At 38.5% G+C, this 27,929-nt stretch overlaps 1 protein-coding gene across 2 annotated transcripts in view; it reads right to left on the bottom strand.

Annotated features, from left to right (window-relative positions):
• CAP2 (cyclase associated actin cytoskeleton regulatory protein 2) overlaps window positions 1–27,929 on the bottom strand; it is a 375,422-nt gene that overhangs the window by 6,852 nt on the left and 340,641 nt on the right. For both annotated transcript variants that reach the window (XM_053714772.1, XM_053714773.1), the window contains 3 exons: window positions 20,865–21,040; window positions 15,924–16,047; window positions 337–419 (listed from right to left, as the gene is read on the bottom strand). In XM_053714772.1, the coding sequence (XP_053570747.1) occupies window positions 337–419; window positions 15,924–16,047; window positions 20,865–21,040 (383 nt within the window). The remainder of the gene's footprint in view (window positions 1–336; window positions 420–15,923; window positions 16,048–20,864; window positions 21,041–27,929) is intronic.

The raw sequence follows: 27,929 nt of genomic DNA, 5'->3' as shown, positions 1-27,929 counted from the left end.
TTTACTGATCAGATCAAACATATTTATATAGAGTGACTGAACCTTTTCATAGCTGGAAGTCTGTGTAAGTCATTGCCATGCATACTTTTATATTCACTCTCAATTCAATAAAACACATAGGCCAGTAGAACACAAAACCTCCATCTACGGTTCAAAATAATTTTCTCTTGAAGCATAACTGGTTGATCCAATAAAGTAAAATTGTACATTCAATTCTCCCAGTTCTTTTTTATTGTATTCTTTTTTATTGTATGTTATAATTTACTAGAAACACAAAAATAATTCATGAAACAAATTGAATTTACTTCATGGATAACTATTTGGTTAAATGTTTACCTGTAACTGAACATCCTTTGAATTAATTACTTCTACGATGCCCACAACATCATCAAAAACAAGGCCAAGCTTTGTGCAGTTGTCTAAAATGCAAAGGACATAAAATACTTGAAGTTATATTGCCATCAAACATCATGACGTTTCTCTTCTTCATGTTCTTTTAATACAAATGACTTGTTACTTGCTTCCTAAGGCCTAGATTTGGAGTTTGGCGGTAGATGGGCTGTTAACGCTCCGCGGGCTTTTTTCTGGCCGCACCATAAATTTAACTCTGGTATCGAGAGTTCAAACAAATGCTGCGTTAGACTCCAAAAAAGGAGCGTAGAGCATTTTTACCGCAAATGCAACTCTCGATACCAGAGTTGCTTACGGACGCGGCCAGCCTCAAAAACGTGCTCGTGCACAATATCCCCATAGGAAACAATGGGGCTGTTTGAGCTGAAAAAAAACCTAACACCTGCAAAAAAGCAGCGTTCAGCTCCTAACGCAGCCCCATTGTTTCCTATGGGGAAACACTTCCTACGTCTGCACCTAACACTCTAACATGTACCCCGAGTCTAAACACCCCTAGCCTTACACTTATTAACCCCTAATCTGCCGCTCCCGCTATCGCTGACCCCTGCATATTTTTTTTAACCCCTAATCTGACGCTCCGTAAACCGCCGCAACCTACGTTATCCCTATGTACCCCTAATCTGCTGCCCTAACATCGCCGACCCCTATATTATATTTATTAACCCCTAATCTGCCCCCCACAACGTCGCCGACACCTGCCTACACTTATTAACCCCTAATCTGCCGAGCGGACCTGAGCGCTACTATAATAAAGTTATTAACCCCTAATCCGCCTCACTAACCCTATAATAAATAGTATTAACCCCTAATCTGCCCTCCCTAACATCGTCGACACCTAACTTCAATTATTAACCCCTAATCTGACGACCGGAGCTCACCGCTACTATAATAAATGGATTAACCCCTAAAGCTAAGTCTAACCCTAACACTAACACCCCCCTAAATTAAATATAATTTAAATCTAACGAAATAAATTAACTCTTATTAAATAAATTATTCCTATTTAAAGCTAAATACTTACCTGTAAAATACATCCTAATAGAGCTACAATATAAATTATAATTATATTGTAGCTATTTTAGGATTAATATTTATTTTACAGGCAACTTGGTAATTATTTTAACCAGGTACAATAGCTATTTAATAGTTACTTAGTTAAAATAATAACAAATTTACCTGTAAAATAAATCCTAACCTAAGATATAATTAAACCTAACACTACCCTATCAATAAATTAATTAAATAAACTACCTACAATTACCTGCAATTAACCTAACACTACACTATCAATAAATTAATTAAACACAATTCCTACAAATAACTACAATGAAATAAACTAGCTAAAGTACAAAAAATAAAAAAGAACTAAGTTACAAAAAATAAAAAAATATTTACAAACATAAGAAAAATATTACAACAATTTTAAAATAATTACACCTACTCTAAGCCCCCTAATAAAATAACAAAGCCCCCCCCAAAAAAAAAATTCCCTACCCTATTCTAAATTAAAAAAGGTAAAAGCTCTTTTACCTTACCAGCCCTGAACAGGGCCCTTTGCGGGGCATGCCCCAAGAATTTCAGCTCTTTTGCCTGTAAAAAAAACCATACAATACCCCCCCCCCAACATTACAACCCACCACCCACATACCCCTAATCTAACCCAAACCCCCCTTAAATAAACCTAACACTAAGCCCCTGAAGATCTTCCTACCTTGTCTTCACCATCCAGGTTCACCGATCCGTCCTGAAGAGCTCCTCCGATGTCCTGATCCAAGCCCAAGCGGGGGGCTGAAGAGGTCCATGATCCGGTCAAAGTCTTCATCCAAGCGGGGCAGAAGAGGATCTTCCATCCGATTGAAGTCTTCATCCAGGCGGCATCTTCTATGGTCTTCTATCCGGAGCGAAGCGGCAGTATCCTGAAGACCTCCAGCGCGGAACATCCATCCGGCCCGACGACTGAACGACGAATGAACAGCATCAGCCAATCAGAAAATTCCTACCTTAATTCCGATTGGCTGATAGAATCCTATCAGCCAATCGGAATTCGAGGGACGCCATCTTGGATGACGTCCCTTAAAGGAACAGTCATTCGTCGTTCAGTCGTCGGGCCGGATGGATGTTCCGCGCTGGAGGTCTTCAGGATCCTGCCGCTTCGCTCCGGATAGAAGACCATAGAAGATGCCGCCTGGATGAAGACTTCAATCGGATGGAAGATCCTCTTCTGCCCCGCTTGGATGAAGACTTTGACCGGATCATGGACCTCTTCAGCCCCCCGCTTGGGCTTGGATCAGGACATCGGAGGAGCTCTTCAGGACGGATCGGTGAACCTGGATGGTGAAGACAAGGTAGGAAGATCTTCAGGGGCTTAGTGTTAGGTTTATTTAAGGGGGGTTTGGGTTAGATTAGGGGTATGTGGGTGGTGGGTTGTAATGTTGGGGGGGGGTATTGTATGTTTTTTTTTACAGGCAAAAGAGCTGAAATTCTTGGGGCATGCCCCGCAAAGGGCCCTGTTCAGGGCTGGTAAGGTAAAAGAGCTTTTACCTTTTTTAATTTAGAATAGGGTAGGGAATTTTTTATTTTGGGGGGCTTTGTTATTTTATTAGGGGGCTTAGAGTAGGTGTAATTATTTTAAAATTGTTGTAATATTTTTCTTATGTTTGTAAATATTTTTTTATTTTTTGTAACTTAGTTCTTTTTTATTTTTTGTACTTTAGCTAGTTTATTTCATTGTAGTTATTTGTAGGAATTGTGTTTAATTAATTTATTGATAGTGTAGTGTTAGGTTAATTGTAGGTAATTGTAGGTAGTTTATTTAATTAATTTATTGATAGGGTAGTGTTAGGTTTAATTATATCTTAGGTTAGGATTTATTTTACAGGTAAATTTGTTATTATTTTAACTAGGTAACTATTAAATAGCTATTGTACCTGGTTAAAATAATTACCAAGTTGCCTGTAAAATAAATATAAATCCTAAAATAGCTATAATATAATTATAATTTATATTGTAGCTATATTAGGATGTATTTTACAGGTAAATATTTAGCTTTAAATAGGATTAATTTATTTAATAAGAGTTAATTTATTTCGTTAGATTTAAATTATATTTAATTTAGGGGGGTGTTAGTGTTAGGGTTAGACTTAGCTTTAGGGGTTAATCCATTTATTATAGTAGCGGTGAGCTCCGGTCGTCAGATTAGGGGTTAATAATTGAAGTTAGGTGTCGACGATGTTAGGGAGGGCAGATTAGGGGTTAATACTATTTATTATAGGGTTAGTGAGGCGGATTAGGGGTTAATAACTTTATTATAGTAGCGCTTAGGTCCGCTCGGCAGATTAGGGGTTAATAAGTGTAGGCAGGTGTCGGCGACGTTGAGGGGGGCAGATTAGGGGTTAATAAATATAATATAGGGGTCGGCGGTGTTAGGGGCAGCAGATTAGGGGTACATAAGGATAACGTAGGTGGCGGCGCTTTGCGGTCGGGAGATTAGGGGTTAATTATTGTAAGTAGCTGGCGGCGACGTTGTGGGGGGCAGGTTAGGGGTTAATAAATGTAATACAGGGGTCGGCGGGGTTAGGGGCAGCAGATTAGGGGTACATAAGTATAACGTAGGTGGCGGTCGGCAGATTAGGGGTTAAAAAATTTAAATCGAGTGGCGGCGATGTGGGGGGACCTCGGTTTAGGGGTACATAGGTAGTTTATGGGTGTTAGTGTACTTTAGAGCACAGTAGTTAAGAGCTTTATGAACCGGCGTTAGCCCAGAAAGCTCTTAACTCCTGCTATTTTCCGGCGGCTGGAGTTTTGTCGTTAGAGCTCTAACGCTCACTTCAGAAACGACTCTAAATACCAGCGTTAGAAAGATCCCATTGAAAAGATAGGATACGCAATTGACGTAAGGGGATCTGCGGTATGGAAAAGTCGCGGCTGAAAAGTGAGCGTTAGACCCTTTAATCACTGACTCCAAATACCGGCGGTAGCCTAAAACCAGCGTTAGGAGCCTCTAACGCTGGTTTTCACGGCTAACGCCAAACTCCAAATCTAGGCCTAAGATTGTTAAGTGAGTAGAATGCTGGCTTAAGGATAGAAGGAGAGGGTTTCAATTAAGGGGATAGTAAACCCAATTTTTTTCTTTCATGATTCAGATAGATTATGCAATTTTAAGCAACTTTCTATTTACTACTATTCTATTTTTTTCTTTGTTCTCTTAGTAACTTTATTTGAAAAGCATGAATGTAAGCTTAAGAGCCGTCCCATTTATTGTTCAGCACAATGGGTAGCGCTTGCTGATTGGTGGCTACATTTACCCACCAATCAGCAACAGCTACCCTGGTGCTGAACCAAAATTGGGCCGTCTCCTAAGCTTAACATTCCTGCTTTTCAAATAAAGATACCAAGAGTACAAATAAAAATTGATAATAGGAGTAATTTAGAAAGTTGACTAAAATTGCATGCTCTATCTGAATCACGAAAGAAAACAATTGTGTTTACTATCCCTTTAATGGAGTATATTCAAATGACGGGTCAGTTACTAGTGGTGTTCCATAAGTGTCAATTCTTGGGCCTGTTTTCATTAACATGTTCATTAGTGATATTGGAAGTGGGCTCCAGGAGAAGGTGTTTTTATTTGCTGATGATACATGCATTTGTAACAGAGTTGAAGTTCCAGGAGGAGTGGATCAAATGAGCTGTGATATTAAAAAAACTGGAGGACTGGCAAATAAATTGAATCTAAAGTTTAATATTACCCAGAGCAAAATTATGCATATAGGATCCAAAAACCCAAAGGCCAATTATAGTCTCAATGGTACATTACTTACTGTAACTAAAGATGAACCGGACTTAGGAATTATTATTTCAGATAAATAAAAATTTGGTAGACAATGCAGCAGTGCATCCAGCAAGGCTAGTCAAATACTTTTTGCTTTGGGTGAGGTATTAGTAGAAGAAATAGCAGGGTTCTTATGCCACTTTACAGATCGCTAGTAAGGCCTTATCTAGAATATTGTGTACCGTTCTGGAGACCACATCTCCAGAAGTATATAAATAAACTAGAAACTGTCCAATGGAGGGCAACTATAATGGCACATGGTCTAAAATATAAATCATGCAAAGAAACACTATTATATGTATAGTTTAGAGTAGAGGAGAGAAGGGAAATGATAGAAACCTTCAAATATATGAAGGAAGTTAAAGTGGAAAGCTGCTTAAATCCTATTGGCTGTTCAAATCAGCCAATAGGATTTTTTAGCAGCTCTCATCCTATTGGCTGATTTGAATATTTCAGCCAATAGGAATGCAATGGTACCCCGATATAAAAGTGGTCCCTTGCATTTAAGCTTGAGTGTGCGGCGGACGATCGCATGAAGACGATCCATGTCACTGAAGAGGACCAGCGTTCCAGATGACGATCAGCGTTCCGGATCCGTGCATCGCCGAAGACCGCGCCACACCTCCGGGAAGAAGATAGAAGATGGTGCTGCCCTGGAAGAAGATCTTCGCCGATTGGATGAAGACTTTGCTCCGCCTGGACTTCCGGACTTCAGGAACGGTGAGTATATTTTCTGGGGTCAGTGTTAGTTTTTTTTTTAGATTAGGACTTTTTTTTATGGGCGCAAAAGAGCTGATTTGCCAATGGGTAGCTTAGGTAGTTAGACTTAGGTTTTTTATTTTGGGGGATTGGTTGGGTGGGGGGGGGTTACTGTAAGGGGGGACTTTGCAAATTTTTAGGTAAAAGAGCTGATTGCTTCAGGGCATTGCCCTACAAAAAGCCCTTTTATTGTTAGCTTAGGGGTGTTTTTATTTTGGGGTGGCTTTTTTGTTTTTAGAGGGGTATTAGATTAGGTTTAATTTTATTATTTTGGATAATTTCGTTTATTATTTTTTGTAATCTTAGTGTATTTTATTTTTCATAAATTTAGTGTTTGTTTTTTTTGTAATGTTAGGATTTTTTAATTGTTCGTAGTGTTAGGATTTTTTAATATTGTAATTTTTTTTTTTTTTTAAATAGTAATGTTATGTTAATTTATAGTTTAATCTTTTTTTTTTTTATTTCACAGGTAAGTTTTTATTTATTTGAAGGTAGTTATATTGTAAGTTTAATTAAAAGTTAGGTTTTTTTTAGGTTTAGTGGTTAATAGTTTAATTTAGTGTGTTGCGATGTGGGGGGCCAGCAGGTTAGGGGTAATAGTTTTAATTTAGTATTAGTGATTTGGGGGGCAGTCGGTTTAGAGGTTAATAGGTTTATTATAGTAGTAGCGATGTGGGGGGCCGGTGGTTTAGGGGTTAATAGGTTTATTATAGTAGTAGCAATTTGAGGGGTTGGCAGTTTAGGGGTTAATAGGTTTATTATAGTAGTAGTGATGTGGGTGGGTGGCGGTTTAGGGGTTAATAGTTTTATTATAGTATTTGCGATGCAGGTGGGTGGCGGTTTAGGGGTTAATACTTTATTTAAGTGTTGGCGATGTGGGTGGGTGGGTGGGCAGCGGATTAGGGGTTAATAGGTTTAATATAGTATTTGCAATGCGGGGGGATGGCGGTGTAGGGGTTAATAGGGTAGTTTATGGGTGTTAGTGTACTTTGTATAACATTTTTGTTATGAGTTTTGTGAAACATTTTTGTTTCACAAAATCCATAACTACTGGTCTCAGATAGCAGAATGGATCGCAGCGGTATAACCTATAACACTAGCATTATAGCCGGACTGCACAACCTGTAATACAGGCGCAATGAAAATCCCGCACTCAAAAGCCATTTTTTGAGTGCGGAATGGAGAGTTGTGTAAAGGCTAAAATGCTAGCAGTATAGCTGTACCGCCGCGACTTGTAATACGGGAGACCTGCATATTCCGCGCGTAATGGCCAATTTTTCAGCGGTATAGTCGTATTGCAAAACTTGTAATCTTGCTGATTATTATTATATACATACATATACATCTTTAGATATGTATATGTATGTATGTCTACGTTAAAGCCCTTTGCCTGCCTTTTTTTTTTCTAACACCTGAGACCTCATATCTTTGAGACCTTATAACTTTTGTGTGCAATTATTTTTTTTATAGAATTTTTATTAGATGGTGTTATTAGAGGGTAAGTGTACTTTGTAATGTATATTTGATACGTCCTGTGACACTTTTTTGTTTTGCAAAACAGTTAACCAGAGCTCTGAGGATGCGGTAATCAATCTAGCATAAATCGCAATTGCGCTAAAGTGATCGCATTTACTTTCAACTTGTAATACAAGCGGAAAACCCAACGAACGCAAACACCCACGATAAACCCCTTATCACTCGCACTTAACTGTTAGTATTCCACTAATAATCTGGACCTCTATGTATTGGTGTTAAAAGTAATTAGTCTGACACTCTCTAGATAGTAAAGGATGCATAAACAGCTGCAAACAAAATGTAATAGTTTTATAATATTGGCAACATTATTCAGCAGTATTTATGGGAAAACATTTGCTAAATACAGGGCTTGCTGCTATTCAACCACTTATGTTGTCGACCCCCCAAAAAGAAGCCATTGCTGGCTGCAAAATAATCAATAAAGGAGAACTATGAATGGTGAACTACAAATATATAAAATGACAAATCCTATTTAGCAACTACATATCCTGTACACAAAATAAAATAAAAAAATGTCATATTACTCAGCCATATGAGATGCAGTTCAGTTTTTTTTTTAATTAAAGTTTTGTGACCATTTCATACCCTGAATCCCAGTCCCTCTCATCTAAGGGTCACTGTGTACCACTGGTAGATATCTCTTAACTATATTTCAGATCTCATCTCAAGATTATCTGAGATATAAAGAGAGATTACTCAAACTTTTTTTTATAACTCTTTACTAAAAGATTCTCTATTTGCTACCTCAATCTTTTTTTTGCTAAACATGGAAGTGCAGATGGCATTCTTGTTGCTAAATGTAAATCAAAGTACTCAATAATTTTATCATCCTCTTTATTAGTAAACAGTTAAGGTGATTATCTTTTAAATATTCAATAAATATAAATAACTAAATAAAGCTCTTTTCTGTATCCTGCTATATTTTTTGAGATCATCTATAAAATGCCCATAAAATACTATCGGCTAGATTACGAGTTTTGCGGTATGGTAAAAAAGCAGCGTTATAAGGTTATAATGCTGCTTTTTTACTACTGCTGGTATTACGAGTCTTGCAGGTTTAGGGGCACTGCACACTTTTTTGGCCATAACACAAATCAACTTACGCAAATTGCGTAAAGTCTTTTTTCAATGGGATTTTCATAGCGCCGATATTACAAGCTTTTCCTGGGAGGCCAAAAAGTGAGCGGTACACCATATACCGTCAAGATTCGTAACGCATTCTAAAGTCAGTAGTTATGAGTTTTACACTACAAAGCTGTAACATAAAACTCATAACTAAAGTGCTAAAATGTACACTAACACCCATAAACTACCTATTAACCCCTAAACCGAGGCCCTCCCGCATCGCAAACACTAAAATAAAATTATTAACCCCTAATCTGCCGCTCCGGACATCGCTGCCACTATAATAAACATATTAACCCCTAAACCACCGTACTCCCGCATCGCAAACACTAGTTAAATATTATTAACCCCTAATCTGCCGTCCGTAACATCGCTGCCACCTACCTACATTTATTAACCCCTAATCTGCCGCCACCAACGTCGCCGCCACTATACTAAATTTATTTACCCCTAAACCTAAGTCTAACCCTAACACCCACTAACTTTAAATAAATCTAAATAAAACCTACTATTAATAACTAAATAATACCTATTTAAAACGAAATACTTACCTGTAAAATAAACCCTAAGCTAGCTACAATATAACTAATAGTTACATTGTAGCTAGCTTATGGTTTATTTTTATTTTACAGGCAAGTTTGTATTTATTTTAACTAGGTAGAATAGTTACTAAAAAGTTATTAACTATTTACTAACTGCCTAGCTAAAATAAATACAAATTTAACTGTAAAATAAAACCTAACCTGCCTTACACTAACACCTAACCTTACACTACAATTTAATAAATTACCTAAATTAAATACAATGAACAAAATTAAATACAAATACCTAAATTACAAAAACCAAACACTAAATTACACAAAATAAAAAACAAATGACAAGATATTTAAACTAATTACACCTAATCTAATAGCCCTATCAAAATAAAAAAGCCCCCCCAAAATAAAAAAAAACCCTAGCCTAAACTAAACTCCCAATAGCCCTTAAAAGGGCCTTTTGCGGGGCATTGCCCCAAAGAAATCAGCTCTTTTACCTGTAAAAAACCCCACCACCCACACAACCAACCCCCCAAATAAAATCCTAACTAACAAAACCTAAGCTCCCCATTGCTCTGAAAAAGGCATTTGGATGGGCATTGCCCTTAAAAGGGCATTTAGCTCTATTGCTGCCTAAACCCTAATCTAAAACTAAAACCCACCCAATAAACCCTTAAAAAAAACCAAACACTAACCCCCGAAGATCCACTTACAGTTTTGAAGATCGGACATCCGTTGTCAACGTAGTCGGGAGAAGTCCTCAATGAAGCAGCAAGAAGTCCTCAACGAAGCCGGGAGAAGTCTTCATCCAATCCGGGAGAAGTGGTCCTCCAGACGGGCAGAAGTCTTCATCCAGACGGCATCTTCTATCTTCATCCATCCGGCGCAGAGCAGGTCCATCTTCAAGATATCCCACGCGGAGCATCCTCTTTTTACGACGACTCCCGACGAATGAAGGTTCCTTTAAGTGACGTCATCCAAGATGGCGTCCCTTAGATTCCGATTGGCTGATAGAATTCTATCAGCCAATCGGAATTAAGGTTGAAAAAATCCTATTGCCTATCCAATCAGCCAATAGGATTGAGCTTGCATTCTATTGGCTTATTGGAACAGCCAATAGAATGCAAGCTCAATCCTATTGGCTGATTGGATCAGACAATAGGATTCAAGTTCAATCCTATTGGCTGATTACTTCAGCCAATAGGATTTTTTCAACCTTAATTCCGATTGTCTGATAGAATTCTATCAGCCAATTGGAATCTAAGGGACGCCATCTTGTATGACGTCACTTAAAGGAACCTTCATTCATCGGGAGTCGTCGTAAGAAGAGGATGCTCCACGCCGGATGTCTTGAAGATGGACCCGCTCTGCGCAGGATGGATGAACATAGAAGATGCCGTCTGGATGAAGACTTCTACCCATCTGGAGGACCACTTCCCCGAGCTTGGATGAAGACTTCTTCCAGCTTCATTGAGGACTTCTTGCCGCTTTGTTGAGGACTTCTCCCGGCTTCGTTCATGATGGATGTCTGGTCTTCAAAACTGTAAGTGGATCTTCGGGGGTTAGTGTTAGGTTTTTTTAAGGGTTTATTGGGTTGGTTTTAGATTAGGGTTTGGTCAGCAATAGAGCTAAATGCCCTTTTAAGGGCAATGTCCATCCAAATGCCCTTTTCAGGGCAATGGGGAGCTTAGGTTTTTTTAGTTAGGGTTTTATTTGGGGGGTTGGTTTTGTGGGTGGTGGGTTTTACTGTTGGGGGGTTGTTTGTATTTTTTTTTTTTACAGGTAAAAGAGCTGATTTCTTTGGGGCAATGGCCCGCAAAAGGCCCTTTTAAGGGCTATTGGTAGTTTAGTTTAGGCTAGGTGTTTTTTTTTATTTTGGGGGGGCTTTTTTATTTTGATAGGGCTATTAGATTAGGTGTAATTAGTTTAAATATCTTGTAATTTGTTTTTTATTTTGTGTAATTTAGTGTTTGTTTTGTTTGTAATTTAGGTATTTGTATTTAATTTAGTTAATTGTATTTAATTTAGGTAATTTATTTAATTGTAGTGTAAGGTTAGGTGTTAGTGTAAGGCAGGTTAGGTTTTATTTTACAGGTAAATTTGTATTTATTTTAGCTAGGTAGTTAGTAAAAAGTTAATAACTATTTAATAACTATTCTACCTAGTTAAAATAGTAGGTTTTATTTAGATTTATTTTAATTATATTTTAGTTAGTGGGTGTTAGGGTTGGGTTAATGGTTAATAACTTTAGTATAGTGGCGGCGACATTGGTGGCGGCAGATTAGGGGTTAATAAATGTAGGTAGGTGGCAGCGATGTTAGGGGCGGCAGATTAGGGGTTAATAATATTTAAAGGGATACTAACCCCACATTTTTTCTTTCATGATTCAGATAGAGCATGCAATTTTAAGCAACTTTCTAATTTACACCTATTATCAATTTTTCTTTGTTCTCATGTTATCTTGATTTGAAAAAGCAGTAATAAAAGTTTAGGAGCCGGCCCATTTTTTAGTTCAGCACCTTGGTAGAGCTTCTGATTGGTTTGCTACATTTAGCCACAAATCAGCAAGTGCTACCCATGTGCTGAACAAAAAATGGTCTGGCTCTAAAGCTTACAGTACTGCTTTTTCAAATCAAGATAGCATGAGAACAAAGAAAAATTGATAATAGGAGTAAATTAGAAAGGTGCTTAAAATCTCATGCTCTATCTGAATCAGTAAAGAAAAAAAATGGGTTTAGTATCCCTTTAACTAATGTTTGTGATGCGGGAGTGCGGCGGTTTAGGGGTTAATATGTTTATTATAGTGGCGGCGATGCCCGGAGCGGCAGATTATGGGTTAATAAGTATAATGTAGGTGTCGGCGATGTCGGGGGCGGCAGATTAGGGGTTAATAAGTGTAAGATTAGGGGTGTTTAGACTCGGGGTTCATGTTAGGGTGTTAGGTGTAAACATAAATTTAGTTTCCCCATAGAAATCAATGGGGCTGCGTTACTGAGCTTTATGCTCCTTTATTGCAGGTGTAAGGCTTTTTTTTCAGCCGGCTCTCCCCATTAATGTCTATGGGGAAATCGTGCACGAGCACATACAACCAGCTCACCGCTGACTTAAGCAGCGCTGGTATTGGAGTGCGGTATGGAGCACAAAGTTCGCTCTACGCTCACTTCTTGTCTTTTAATGCCGGGTTTATAAAAACCTGTAATACCAGTGTTATAGGTAAGTGAGCGGTGACAATAACGTGCAAGTTAGCAGCGCACTGCTCATAACGCAAAACTCGTAATCTAGCCGTATGTTGTTTGTTTTTTAAGGGAATTGCCTCCAAAGATGTGGTTGGTTTTCATTTATCTCATGAACATTTTCGCATAAGTGGGGGATTATGGCAGTACCACTTATTTGAAGGGAATATTGTCCCTCAAACATGGAATAATTATGTGTTGAAAATAAATCAGTGATATAATTCAACAACTAATGTACTGGTCTGAATAACTTGTGCATCTCTTCAGCATAACATCCAGTGCTTGTAGAACCTTGCAGTAACATATGCTGGAGTAAAGTACTGTAACATCTGTTGTATTCCATTTTCATTTATTTTTTCCAGGGAATGTTTTTCAGATGTTGTATTAGATGAGTGCTAACCCTTCTATACTTTGGTAAAGATATGAGTTGGAGAATAAGGTACAACCACTCTCTTACACTCCATACTACTTACCTACCTAGGGGTTTTGACAAGTTTTGTGGAACTCAGGAAATAGCTGTTTTTGCTAAATAAACTACTTTTAATGAGGGCTGACATAAAGGCTCAGTTTGCATCAATTAAAAATCAAATTAAATCTTTCCACTACAATTTAACTTACTTTTGCCTATAGTTTAGTATATATTACTTTTCTGTCAGTTAAATAAGTGTATTGTGAATTTTGAGGAAATGTCACCTGCATACAGCTGATGAGCAAAATCAGTGAGAGCAGCTTGTTTAAAATGTTTACAGCATTTCACAAGACATGTAGGGGAGCTTCAGACATACCCTTGGAACTCGCCTGTTCAGCTCAGGGAACTCTACTGTCCCTCCCACTTTCTCCCACTTATTTTACAATAGAGAAAATACAAAGCGCAATATAAGTTGTAAAATATTCACAAAAGTATACAAAGTGTGATCCTAATTTATTTAAGTGACACAGAAACTTCAAAACGTAACCAGAATTTTTAAAATACCTGCTGGATCGAAATCTAAATGCATTAAAATATAAAATAGAAAGTGGAAAGCTTAAATGTAATAATACTGAAAGGACCCAATCTGAAGTGTAAAGTAATAGAAAATACAATGCACAGAGTGTAAGTGTAACAAAACTCTCATATCATGCAGTGCTATATTGCACTGGGCTTGTCTCTCCTGTATATACAGAAATAGGAGAGATCTTGCAGTACTGGAGAGTTCTGCCCTTTTTCTTTGAGCATTTAATGAGTTCAGCCCATGTGAACTCTGCACCACTGTTTCCTCTAAGACCAGTTTTGTGAGGGGCCCAGCATGGAAACAATTAATTAGAGCAATTAACAAACACTACACAATGCAGACTCCATGGTGTGGTTCTCTTATGAACTATTTCACTGCTGTGCTGCTCACAAAACTAGCCTTAGAGGGAACACTGCTCTGCACTACAATTTCTCTCTAAGCAGGATAATCTTTGATCATCGGGCCCTTAGAGAGAACAATGGGTAATTAACATTTTAGTACCTTTCTCTCCCACCCCCACTTGGAGTGTTATTTCTTCAGGACTTTCTTGTTTGCCAGCATTTTCTATAACCCATCAATCTGTACTGAATTTTTAAGTTCCTGTTGCAGATTTAACCGTCAAAAGCAGATATGTCAAATAATAACAAAATGGTAAAGCAACCATTTGTAAACAATTTAATACATTCCATCAGGTAAAATAGAAAGAACACACTACAGTGTCCCTTTACATTTTTGACAAGTAGAACAAATGACAAAGGCAATGTAATAGTAATCTAGGCCATAGAAGGCTATAGTGATTTATTAAAGCATTAAAAATATGTTTCAGATAAAGCCTTGCAGATTCAAAATTGAGCTCCGTAATGCACATTTAAACTTTTAAAACTACAGTGAGGCCCCGGTTTACGCACGACTCGGTATACGAAATTTCGGTTTACGAAATCGAAATTTGAAGAAAATTTGACTCGGTTTACGAATTTTTTTCGCAATACGAAACAAAATGCCGGTCAAAATGCCGGTTTGCCCCCCTCGGTTTACGAATATTTTTCGCAATACGAAACCAGTGGCCCCTGTGCCCCCTGCATACTCAAGTATGATTGAATTAATGAAGTTTGGGTACCAGTGTAGAGGTGTTGGAGAGGTTTTGGAGCCATTTTGCAGCAAGTTGTTGAGCCTTTTGAGCCATTTGCAGCAAGTTGTTAAGCCTTTTGGAGCCATTTGCAGCAAGTTGTGGAGCCTTTTGGAGACATTGGAGCCATTTGCAGCAAGTTGTTAAGCCTTTTGGAGCCTTTTGGAGCCTTTTTTGGACACTTTACTTGAATTTTTTCGGACCTCCGGAACGCATTAATTGATTTTCAATGCATTCCTATGGGAAACCGTGTTTCGGTTTACGAATTTTTCGCAATACGAAACGACCCGGAGAACGAATTAAATTCGTAAACCGAGGCCTCACTGTATTATCATTTTATCTAAATGATGCACTGATTTTTTTCAGTTTTGTTTTGAATAAGTACATGATATCTGAATATTAAAATCCTTTTAAGAACTGATGAATCTACTTTGAACATAGAGGCCCCTTTTTATCAAAGGCTGGCGGACCTGATCCGACAGTGCTGATCAGGTCCGCCAGACCTCGCTGAATACGGCGAGCAATACGCTCGCCGTATTCAGCATTGCACCAGCAGCTCACAAGAGCTCCTTGTGTAACGCCGCCCACTGTAGACTCGCGGCCAATCAGCCGCCAGCAGGAGGGTGTCAATCAACCCGATTGTACTCGATCGGGTTGATTTCCGGCGATGTCTGTCTGTCTGCCTGCTCAGAGCAGGCGGACAGGTTATGGAGCAGCGGTCTTTGTGACCGCTGCTTCATAACTGATGTTTCGCAGGCTCGCCAGAAACACGGGGCATCAAGCTCCATACGGAGCTTGTTACATATGCCCCAAAGTTTCCTGAAGTATGAGAGAAATACAAAGTGAAGTAAGAAGCAGATGGGCTTCGGAGGTTTGCATATGCAAGCTTGCTTCCCACCATGTAAAAAGCAGCCATCTTTAGACCGCTACTTCTTACACTCTATGCCACCTCTGAGGTGGCGAGAGGAAATCACTGAGGGATTGCTCGCTCTCTTTGATTGACAGTCCCTTCTCTCATGCAATTGATCGTGCAAGATAAGGGGCCGACTTTACACACTCATTTGAGCGTGTAATGATACATACAGGCAGCAGATCCTGTTTGTCCGCTGCCTGTATGTAGCGAAGGCGTGCGGGCAACTTCTCGAGTCGTTGCTTAGTACATGGAGGCAAAAGGGATGGAAGAGGAGGGTGGGAATTGTATAAAATGAGAAAAGGGAGATGACAAAAGAAATACAGCACGATAGATACAAAAGTTGTATGAGGCAAAATTAGATATATACAACTAGAGTCAAAAAAAGATGCTACAATAATGAAAGTTAGAGGAGACAAAAATACAGTAGAAGTCGATGAGTATAGAGACTAAGCTGAGCTTCTCACCGATGATGATTGAGTTTATTTTTCCTTTGATTCGTAAAGTTGACTTATTGCACTTGAAAATGTATGCCACTTGCTTTAGCTCCGTTTCAGAGATCACCAGGCCGTCTATGCCTTCTTGGTATTCCTAAAATCAAAACAAAAAACAGGATTACACAGCATTTTTAACCTTTTCATTTTTTTTTACCAGAAAGGAGACAACCAGGGAACTACAGTTAAGAATATTTTTATTAGATTATGAGTGGAGCGCAAATTATGCTTTTGCTTGAGTGTTAATTGCGCTAGAAGTAAGATTTTTGTGCTCATATTATGGGGCCAAATTATCAAGCTCCTAAAACAGGCTCACCGGAAACACCAGTTATGAAGCAGCGGTCTTAAGACCGCTGTTCCATAACTGGTCCACTGCCTCTGAGGCTGCGGTCTGCAATCCGCCCGATCCTATACGATCGGACTGATTGACACCCCCTGCTAGCTGACGAATGGCCGCAAATCTGCAGGGGACAGCATTGCACAAGCAGTTCTGGTGAACTGCTTGTGCAATGTTAAATGGCTACAGCGTAACATGTCGGACAGACATTGATAAATTGGCCCCTATGAGTTGAAAGTATTCCTCCATAGAAGTCAAAGTCATAGAAAAAACACATCCCACTCTCACGAAAAAATGATCGCTTATTCTCGTTTGCACTAACCTGACATGAAAATATGAATATTTCACATTCCAATGTTCTTTACATACAAGAATATGTTCTATTTATTCATAAATACATATTTCTACATATATCTGATGGTATTTTGGTACAATATATATCTATACCTATATATATTTAAATATATATTTATATATACAGGGAGTGCAGAATTATTAGGCAAGTTGTATTTTTGAGGATTAATTTTATTATTGAACAACAACCATGTTCTCAATGAACCCAAAAAACTCATTAATAACAAAGCTGAATAGTTTTGGAAGTAGTTTTTAGTTTGTTTTTAGTTATAGCTATTTTAGGGGGATATCTGTGTGTGCAGGTGACTATTACTGTGCATAATTATTAGGCAACTTAACAAAAAACAAATATATACCCATTTCAATTATTTATTTTTACCAGTGAAACCAATATAACATCTCAACATTCACAAATATACATTTCTGACATTCAAAAACAAAACAAAAACACATCAGTGACCAATATAGCCACCTTTCTTTGCAAGGACACTCAAAAGCCTGCCATCCATGGATTCTGTCAGTGTTTTGATCTGTTCACCATCAACATTGCGTGCAGCAGCAACCACAGCCTCCCAGACACTGTTCAGAGAGGTGTACTGTTTTCCCTCCTTGTAAATCTCACATTTGATGATGGACCACAGGTTCTCAATGGGGTTCAGATCAGGTGAACAAGGAGGCCATGTCATTAGATTTTCTTCTTTTATACCCTTTCTTGCCAGCCACGCTGTGGAGTACTTGGACGCGTGTGATGGAGCATTGTCCTGCATGAAAATCATGTTTTTCTTGAAGGATGCAGACTTCTTCCTGTACCACTGCTTGAAGAAGGTGTCTTCCAGAAACTGGCAGTAGGACTGGGAGTTGAGCTTGACTCCATCCTCAACCCGAAAAGGCCCCACAAGCTCATCTTTGATGATACCAGCCCAAACCAGTACTCCACCTCCACTTTGCTGGCGTCTGAGTCGGACTGGAGCTCTCTGCCCTTTACCAATCCAGCCACGGGCCCATCCATCTGGCCCATCAAGACTCACTCTCATTTCATCAGTCCATAAAACCTTAGAAAAATCAGTCTTGAGATATTTCTTGGCCCAGTCTTGACGTTTCAGCTTGTGTGTCTTGTTCAGTGGTGGTCGTCTTTCAGCCTTTCTTACCTTGGCCATGTCTCTGAGTATTGCACACCTTGTGCTTTTGGGCACTCCAGTGATGTTGCAGCTCTGAAATATGGCCAAACTGGTGGCAAGTGGCATCTTGGCAGCTGCACGCTTGACTTTTCTCAGTTCATGGGCAGTTATTTTGCGCCTTGGTTTTTCCACACGCTTCTTGCGACCCTGTTGACTATTTTGAATGAAACGCTTGATTGTTCGATGATCACGCTTCAGAAGCTTTGCAATTTTAAGAGTGCTGCATCCCTCTGCAAGATATCTCACTATTTTTGACTTTTCTGAGCCTGTCAAGTCCTTCTTTTGACCATTTTTGCCAAAGGAAAGGAAGTTGCCTAATAATTATGCACACCTGATATAGGGTGTTGATGTCATTAGACCACACCCCTTCTCATTACAGAGATGCACATCACCTAATATGCTTAATTGGTAGTAGGCTTTCGAGCCTATACAGCTTGGAGTAAGACAACATGCATAAAGAGGATGATGTGGTCAAAATACTAATTTGCCTAATAATTCTGCACTCCCTGTATATATACACACACATGATTATATAGGTATAGATATATACATAGGAATATTTATTTATTGGAATGTGAAATATTTACAGTAAATACACAGTATAACACTTAATTAAAAACAAATATTGCATAAATATGCTTTTACATGTTTTCATCTACTTAACGGCAAAGGGCTCCAATTATTATTATTATTATTCTTCTTTATTTATAAAGCGCCAACCGATTCCGCAGCGCTGCCCATGGGTACAAGGTTAAAAGTACAACGGAGAAACAATACAATAAAAGTCAAAATTTTACAAACAGATATAGGGGGAATTGAGGGCCCTATTCCCGTGGGGACTTACAATCTAGATGGGTAGGAGGATGGGAAACAGGAGGTGGGGACTGCAAAGGTGGGAATGATATTAGTGGGGAGATGAGGGTAACTGTTGGGTTAGTGAAGTTCATTTGTTAATGAGTCGGTGATAGGCTTCCCTGAACAAAAAGGTCTTTAGGGAACGTTTAAAGGAGGAGAGGTTAGGGGAGAGTCTGATGGCTCGAGGAAGTGCGTTCCAGAGGGTTGGAACCGCACAAGAAAAGTCCTGTAGTCTAGCATGAGAGGAGGTGATGGTAAAGGACGCAAGGAGCAGGTCATTGTTGGATCTTAGGGGGCGGGCTGGAGTATATTTACTGATGAGCGAGGACAGGTAGGGTGGGGCAGCATTGGTGAGGGCTTTGTAGGTAAGCGTGAGAATTTTTAATTTAATTCTGCTGTGAATGAGGAGCCAGTGAAGGGACTCACAGAGAGGTGCAGCAGAAACGGAGCATCGAGAGAGGTGGATTAGCCTGGCAGATGCATTTATGATGGATTGAAGAGGAGAGAGGCGGGAGAGAGGGAGGCCAGTTAGCAAGTTATTGCAGTAGTCAAGTCGGGAAATTACCAGGGAGTGGATAAGCAGTTTAGTAGTTTCGTCACTCAGAAACTGACACATTTTGGAGATATTGCGTAGCTGGTTGCGGCAGGATGAAGAGAGCAGTTGGATGTGGGGAATGAAGTACAGATTTAAGTCAAGTGTGACTCCGAGCCAGCGGACTCCAATGCATATATATATATATATATATATGTACAGTATATATGCCATATGTGTGTACATATGTATTTATGTGTTTATACAGTATGTGTATATATGTCTGTAAATACATATATACACATATAAATACATAAATACATATGTACACACACACACACACATATATACTGTATATATATACATACATACATATACATCTTTAGAAATGTATATGTATGTATCTCATATGTTTGAGCCTTTTATAACTTTTGTGTGCAATTTTTTTTTTTTAGAATTTTTAATAGATGTTATAATCACGTTTACTTTCAACTCGTAATACTAGCGGTAAGCCTGATGAGCGCAAACCCTTCGATATACCCCTTATTGATCAGTCGCTTAGCGCAATTAATACTCAATAGTGTGATTTGTAGCTTGCAATTTAATTTTGGGTATTTATTTGAGAAGAATATTACTGGGTCTAATGGTAATGAAAGATGTATTATTTTCTCCATTTATTTTACTTTCTTTATCCAAAATGTCTGTATCAGGTCCACCAAATGTGTGCAATGGTGTCCTCCAACCCACATCCTCCCCAGATGGTCGCGTTGAAGGTAATATTACAGCTAACCTTGCTGGAGTTAAATACCAGCCGACACAGTGTTTCAAAGGAGGTTAGATATCTGCAAATTTTAGTATTTTCTTTATGTGTTTTTATATAGTGGGAAAGTTGCATATGTTTGTACCAATTATCAAACATAGTGCACAGTGCAGCCAGATTCTTTAATCTCAGTAAATCATTTAACTGTACCATTTATCAGAACGGAATAGCAGGGTATCATTTTATGTATATTATTTAGTCCCAAGGGGGAAATATGTATCCCAGGCAAATAACCTGGAGTTTTCAAAAGTGGAGAAAGAGGAGAAGGAATAGTTCAAATAGAATTAAATGTTTTAATTGTTACATTTTCATATGTTAAATGTAACCTATGAAATGTAAGATGTTTTAAATTACTGCCATCATAGACTAAACTATGATAATCAACATTCAAATATTACATAGAACAAGTGGAGGGTGAACAGTAAGTGGCCTGTCGTGTAAAGAAGCCTGTTCTAAAGTATCACAATAGACAATGATATTGGTTCAGGATAGGTTATAAATAATACTGGTTTCACAAAAGAAATGTTCATTATAGCACAGAACATTATTGTAGCTTACAACCATATCATGTAGTACAATATACAGTGACAGAAGGGTGTTACAAACTTTTAATATTTTTGTAAATCAAACCAGTACCTTATACTTGTCAGTTTTGAGGTATTGTTAAATAACAAAAAGGGGAGGGGAGTAGGCTGCTCTGCCTTAAAATGCCAGAGCCTATTTTTGGTCCCAGTCTGTCCCTGTTTGGAACTTATTTATATTTTGAACAAGCAATAATATAATATGGGTGCCTTTTAATACAAACTATTAGAAAATGATAATCCAAACAAGCACTTACCACTCTCCATTTCTTTCCCTCTAACTCTAACAGGGGAGAGTAGATCTTCTTTGGGGGAGACTGAGGTGAACTGGGACTTGTTGCAGGATTATTTGTTGATGATCGGATAGGTCCAACTTGGCCACGCAATTTAGGGTTCTTATGTGTCTTCTCCTGATCAGAAACATGTCGAAGCCCTAAAGGAAAGTGCAATGTCAAACATCATATTTAAATGTATTTCAGTCTTTATACAATAACAATTCCAAAACAGTGTACAAATGTAAAGATACAACTGAATGGAATAAATATTTGGTATTAAGCAAAAGCACAGTGTTTACTCAACTTGATGAGGATAGAGTTAAAATGTATATTCATGTAATCTAAAAGAATGGGAGGCAAAGTAACTGGTTGGGTAAGTATCACAATTAAAACATATTTAAAGTGACATTAAACCCAATTTTTTTCTATCATGATTTAGAAAGAGCGTGCAATTTTAAACAACTTTCTAATTTACTTCTATTATCTAATTTGCTTAATTCTCTTGATATCCTTTGCTGAAAAGCATATCTAGATAGGCTCAGAAGCTGCTGATTGGTGGATGCACATAAATGCCTTGTGTGATTGGCTCACCCATGTGCATTGCTATTTTTAAACAAAGGATATCTTAAGAATGAAGCAAATTAGATAATAGAAGTAAATTGGAATGTTGTTTAAAATTGTATTCTCTATCTGAATCATGAAAGAAAAAAATTGGGTTTAATGTCCCTTTAAGTGTTCTAGCTTAGGCAGTACTATGCTAAAAAACATTTATCAAGGTAGAGAAAATTATAGCATCTGGTCAAGGAAAACATATAAAAATATGAAGGTCTTAATATTAACAATCGCCTAGTCTTGCGTTAGCCTTAAAAAGCAGCGTTGAGCGGTCCCAACGCTGCTTTTTAATGCCTGCTGGTATTACGAGTCTGGCAGGTACAGGTGTACCACTCACTTTTTTCCCGCGACTCAAGCAAATCCCCTTACGTCAATTGCGTATCCTATCTTTTTAATGGGATTTGCCTAACACCGGTATTACGAGTCTTGGAAAAAGTGAGAGGTACAGCCTCTCCTCTCAAGACTCCTAACGCATTTAAAAGTCAGTAGTTAAGAGTTTTATGGGCTAACGCCGTAACATAAAACTCTTAACTAAAGTGCTAAAAAGTACACTAACACCCATAAACTACCTATTAACCCCTAAACCGAGGCCCCCCCACATCGCAAACACTAAAATAAAATATTTAACCCCCTAATCTGCTGACCAGACATCGCCGCCACTTAAATAAATATATTAACCCCTAAACCGCCGCACTCCCACCTCGCAAACACTAGTTTAATTTTATTAACCCCTAATCTGCTGTCCCTAACATTGCAGACACCTACCTACATTTATTAACCCCTAATCTGCCGCCCCCAACGTCGCCGCTACTATATTAAATTTATTAACCCCTAAACCTAAGTCTAACACCCCCTAACTTAAATATAATTTAAATAAAACGAAATAAAATTACTACAATTAAATAAATTAATCCTATTTAAAACTAAATACTTACCTGTAAAATAAACCATAAGCTAGCTACAATATAATTAATAGTTACATTTGTATATATCTTAGGGTTTATTTTTATTTTACAGGCAACTTTGTATTTATTTTAACTAGGTACAATAGTTATTAAATAGTTATTAACTATTTAATAACTTCCTAGTTAAAATAAGCACAAATATACCTGTAAAATAAATCCTAACCTAAATTACAATTACACCTAACACTACACTATCATTAAATTAATTACCTAAACTAACTGCAATTAAATACAATTAAATTAAATAAACTAAAGTACAAAAAAAACAAACACTAAATTACAGAAAATAAAAAAATAATTACAATTTTTTAAAACGAATTACACCTAATCTAATCCCCTAATAAAATAAAAAAGCCCCCCAAAATAATAAAATTCCCTACCCTATACTAAATTACAAATAGCCCTTAAAAGGGCTTTTTGCAGGGCATTGCCCCAAAGTAATCAGCTCTTTTACCTGTAAAAAAAAAAATACAATACCCCCCCAACATTAAAACCCACCACCAACACACCCAACCCTACTCTAAAACCCACCCAATCCCCCCTTAATAAAACCTAACACTAACCCCTTGAAGATCACCCTACCTTGAGCCGTCTTCACCCAGCTGGGCACAAGTGGTCCTCCAGAGGGGCAGAAGTCTTCATACGATCCGGGCAGAAGAGGACCTCCAGATGGGCAGAAGGCTTCATCCAGGCGGCATCTTCTATCTTCATCCATCTGGAGTGAAGCGGGTCCATCTTGAAGCCAGCCGACGTGGAGCATCCTCTTCTTCCGACGACTCCCGATGAATGAAGGTTCCTTTAAATGACGCCATCCAAGATGGTGTCCCTTGAATTCCTATTGGCTGATAGGATTCTATCAGCCAATCGGAATTAAGGTAGGAAAAATCCTATTGGCTGATGCAATCAGCCAATAGATTTGAGCTTGCATTCTATTGGCTGATTGGAACAGCCAATAGAATGAAAGCTCAATCCTATTGGCTGATTGCATCAGCCAATAGGATTTTTTCTACCTTAATTCCGATTGGCTGATAGAATCCTATCAGCCAATCAGAATTTAAGGGACACCATCTTGGATGACGTCATTTAAAGGAACCTTCATCCATCCGGAGTGGAGCGGGTACATCTTGAAGCCAGCCATCACGGAGCATCCTCTTCTTCCGACACTCCCGACGAATAAAGGTTCCTTTAAATGACGTCATCCAAGAAGGTGTCCCTTAAATTCCGATTGGCTGATAGGATTCTATCAGCCAATCGGAATTAAGGTAGGAAAAATCCTATTGGCTGATGCAATCAGCCAATAGAATTGAGCTTGCATTCTGTTGGCTGATTGGAACAGCCAATAGAATGCAAGCTCAATCCTATTGGCTGATTGCATCAGCCAATAGGATTTTTCCTACCTTAATTCCAATTGGCTGATAGGGGATAATAATATAATGCAGGTGTTGGCGATGTTGGGGGCGGGCAGATTAGGGGTTAATAAGTGTAAGATTAGGGGTGTTTAGACTCGGGGTTCATGTTAGGGTGTTAGGTGTAGACATAAAAAGTATTTCCCCATAGGAAACAATGGGGCTGCGTTAGAAGGTCAACGCTGCTTTTTTGCAGGTGTTAGGTTTTTTTTCAGCCAGCACAGCCCCATTGTTTCCTATGGGGAAATCGTGCATGAGCACGTTTAGCCAGCTCACCGCTACCGTAAGCAGCGCTGGTATTACAGTGAGAAGTGGAGCTAAATTTTGCTCTACGCTCACTTTTTAGAGGATAACGCCAGGTTGAAAAAAACCTGTAATACCAGCGTTGTTTTAAGTGAGCAGTGAGAAAAAAAGGAGCGTTAGCACCGCAAGCCTTACCGACAAAAACTCGTAATCTAGACGAATATTTTTTAGTTAGTTAAACATGGTTTCCATGTAATTTATGTATAAGAATATGACTTTAAAGGGACAATAAACTGCTGGGTACAACTACAGTATTATGGTTACTACTCACTGTCCTATTGCATTTCCTCCTGTACCTGCAGCTCTCTTTAATGCTGTTCTCTTATTTTAAATAAATACAGAAGCCAGTTGCTAAAGGTGCTGGGTGCTGCCATCTTGTAGCTAGCGTATTGTTGCATCCTGTTATAGAAGCAGTGCACTTTCACAGATCTGTGATGTTACTGGCTTTTTTAAATCCAGCTTTATTAACCCCTTGAGTGCTAACGACGGCTCTGAGCCATCACAGAGTTTCCCACTCTGGTGCTAACAACCGCTCAGATCCGTCACTAGCACTCTCCCACATTGAGGGAGATCTGGGGGCTCCCACCCGCTCCTACCCCGGCGATCGGGCCTGCATAGTGACAGGCATCGCCGGGGCTTCACATTTTGCGCGGTGACGTCACGCACAATGACGTGATTATGTCACCGCGCAACTTTATTAACAATTGACAATACAAAGTATAGGGAAAGGGGGCATGCTGCTTAGATGCCTGTATCTCAAGCATCTAAGCAGCTACAGACCCCCAAGACCCACGATTGGAAAGGTAATCGCCTAACCTTTCCAATGGTGTAATTCTTGTGGATCTGAAAAAAAAAATAATAAAAGTTAAAAAAATGCTGGTTTACGTGATCAACTAGTTTCCAAACGATACTTTGTATCCGTCTCTGTATCCGTCTTTGTAGCAAGAAAGTGTCTTGTAATAGAGTTATTGATGGTGTATCTTCAGTTTAGTTCTTTATGTCGTTTCGTTCTCCTTTCACTATCATTCTGAAACAACATTCTGTACAGAGACGGATCCAAAGTATCGTTTGGAAACTAGTTGATCACGTAACCAAGTCAGATGACCTGACGTCACTGCTTATGGAACATTCGGCAGTTAGACGTTCCTTTACGGATAGTGGACTTGGTTTGTTTCTCTGTCCTTCTGTCTTCGGATTCCATCAACATCCAAGTCTGTGCACAGAATTACACGTAGTTCACGGACATATGCAGTATAAGTATTGTCTTAATTTTTCTGTCTCTAGTTTAGAGCTATATTGAACATATAGGCCCATAGTTATCAAGGTCTGGCGGACCTGATCCGATAGTACGGATCAGGTCCGCCAGACCTCGCTGATTACGGCGAGCAATATGCTCGCCGTATTCAGCATTGCACCAGCAGCTCACAAGAGCTGCTGGTGCAACGCCGCCCCCTGCAGACTCACGGCCGCCAACAGGGGGTGTCAATCAACCCGATCGTACTCAATCGGGTTGAATTGTGGCGGACAGTGTTATGGAGCAGCGGTCTTTGTGACCGCTGCTTCATAACTGCTATTTCTGGCCCATACAATCCGTTTTTGTTCTTATGCACGTTTCTGTACGCTTCTGTATGCTCTCTGTTTAGAAGCGTCTGCATTTTGATTATTGAGTTTGATGTCAATCATCTATTGAATATTCTATTGCCAATAATCAACCATATTTGTTACTGTTATATCTACAACTTTTAATATAAATATTTTAGATATATATTGTATTTTTATTATTTTCGGTCAGATGCCGGCATCGCTTATTAGTAACTTATTTTGAATATATCATTTTTAATATATCATTTTTAAATGATATTTATTTAGATTTTGTTAAAATACATTAAATGTCTCACACTTATCTTGTGTATCCGTAATTTTTTATAGTATATACTATTTTTATTCACCTTTAATTTATTATCATCTTCTGGTCGTCTCTTATTGGAGCGCTTGTCCCACCCCCTTTGTTTTCTAGAGATTAAAACAGAGGCCCTTTAAGTGGCGGATGGGGGAAGGATGTAGAGCTATTTATGTGAAATTACACAGGGTTTTCCAGGAAGCAATATTATGAAGGACAATCTGATTGCTATTGTTCCAAATTAAAGTTTCAAAATCTGGTACACAGATAACAACTCCTAGACCAACTCCAGCCAGGAGAGAAGCTTGCTCTAACGTGTACCATCCTGGTTTCTCATCCTTTAGACTCCACCCAGCAATATGGGTAAGTCTGGCTGCATCATGATATAAGTAGATATTGGGAAAAGCAATCTCTCACTTTGAATATCACCTTTGTAGTAAATTGAAAGCCACCCTAGCTTTCTTATAATTTTAAAAAAAAGTTGGTGGAATTGTTGTAGAATTACCTTTGGTATGTTGAAAGGGATGCAGCAAAATAAATATAAAATTTTGTGGAGAATGGACATCTTTAATGCCTAACCAAAATATCTCTTTAAAATGCCATTTTCCTAAGAAACCTTAATATACATTAACACCTTAGTATAATTTATCCTCAACAGACAATCTGGATCCACACAAAGGAAAACCCCCAAGTGTTTAAGATGGTCTGTAGACCAAGAAAATCTATATGTATCCTGTAGTGGAGATGCACATTAATGTAAAACACTTGATATTTCTATATGTTAATTTTATAATAGCTCAATTTGCTAAACATTTTATTTAAATTGAATAAAGCAATCATAGAAGGAACTGGATCAGTAAATAACAGGGTAACGTCATCTGCAAATAATACTATCTTTTCAGTTTGATCACTTATGTGAACTCCCTCTATATCAGTCATAGAGTGAACAGCTTGTGCTAGTGGCTCAATAATTAGAGCAAATATCAATGGAGATAGAGGGCAGCCTTGTCTGGTACCATTCTTTACCTGTATTTCCGGTGAACAGATACCTTTTCCCTTGACTCTAGCATGTGGGGTGGAATATAATACATGAAAAGCAGTAATAAAAAGCTGAGGTATCCCAAAAAACACAAAGTACCTCCCAAAGACAATCCCATCCGACCCTATCAAATGCTTTCTCAGTGTCTAATGACAGGACCACCATGGGGATACCTCTCGGTTTAGCTGCAGGGAAGACATTTAATATGTGCCTGGTATTGTCCGGACCTTGGCGACCCTCAGTAAAGCCTACCTGGTCAATATGAAGCAACGTGGGAGGGAGATGGACTAATCTATTCATTATCATTTTAAAGTATAGCTTACTATCTACATTGATCAGGGATATAGGCATATAGCTGGCATATAGCTGCTACATAGGATGGACTCTTTCCATGGTTTAAGGATAGCTAAAATGGAGGCCTCCAGGAATTCACAAAGAAATTCACCTTTAATCCTAAATTCATTGAATATTTTCTGCATGAGTGGAATCAGTAAAGGACAAAGCTTCTTATAAAATGTTCCTGTAAAACCATCAGGACCAGGGTTTTATTGCTCTGTAACTGCTTAATGGGTGTCGCTACCTCTTCAGATGTAAAAGGGTCTAAGAAAGAACTTCTAACTGTGTCTGACATAGAGGGCAACTCGAGTTTATGAAGAAATAGAGAAATATAGAAATATCTGTGATAGTGGCTTTTTCAATGTTCTCATGACTGGCTATATTATATAGTTTCTCATAATAAGAGGCAAACTATCAACTTATATCAGCAGGGACATATGTAGTACCAAATACTATAAATGAGATTCTAGCTAAGGTTGTACGATT

Source organism: Bombina bombina, chromosome 5 (assembly GCF_027579735.1).
Source record: "Bombina bombina isolate aBomBom1 chromosome 5, aBomBom1.pri, whole genome shotgun sequence".
NCBI classification, from domain to species: domain Eukaryota; kingdom Metazoa; phylum Chordata; class Amphibia; order Anura; family Bombinatoridae; genus Bombina; species Bombina bombina.
The sequence above is the reverse complement of the archived record's forward strand: the minus strand, read 5'-3'. Positions and strand labels throughout refer to the sequence as shown.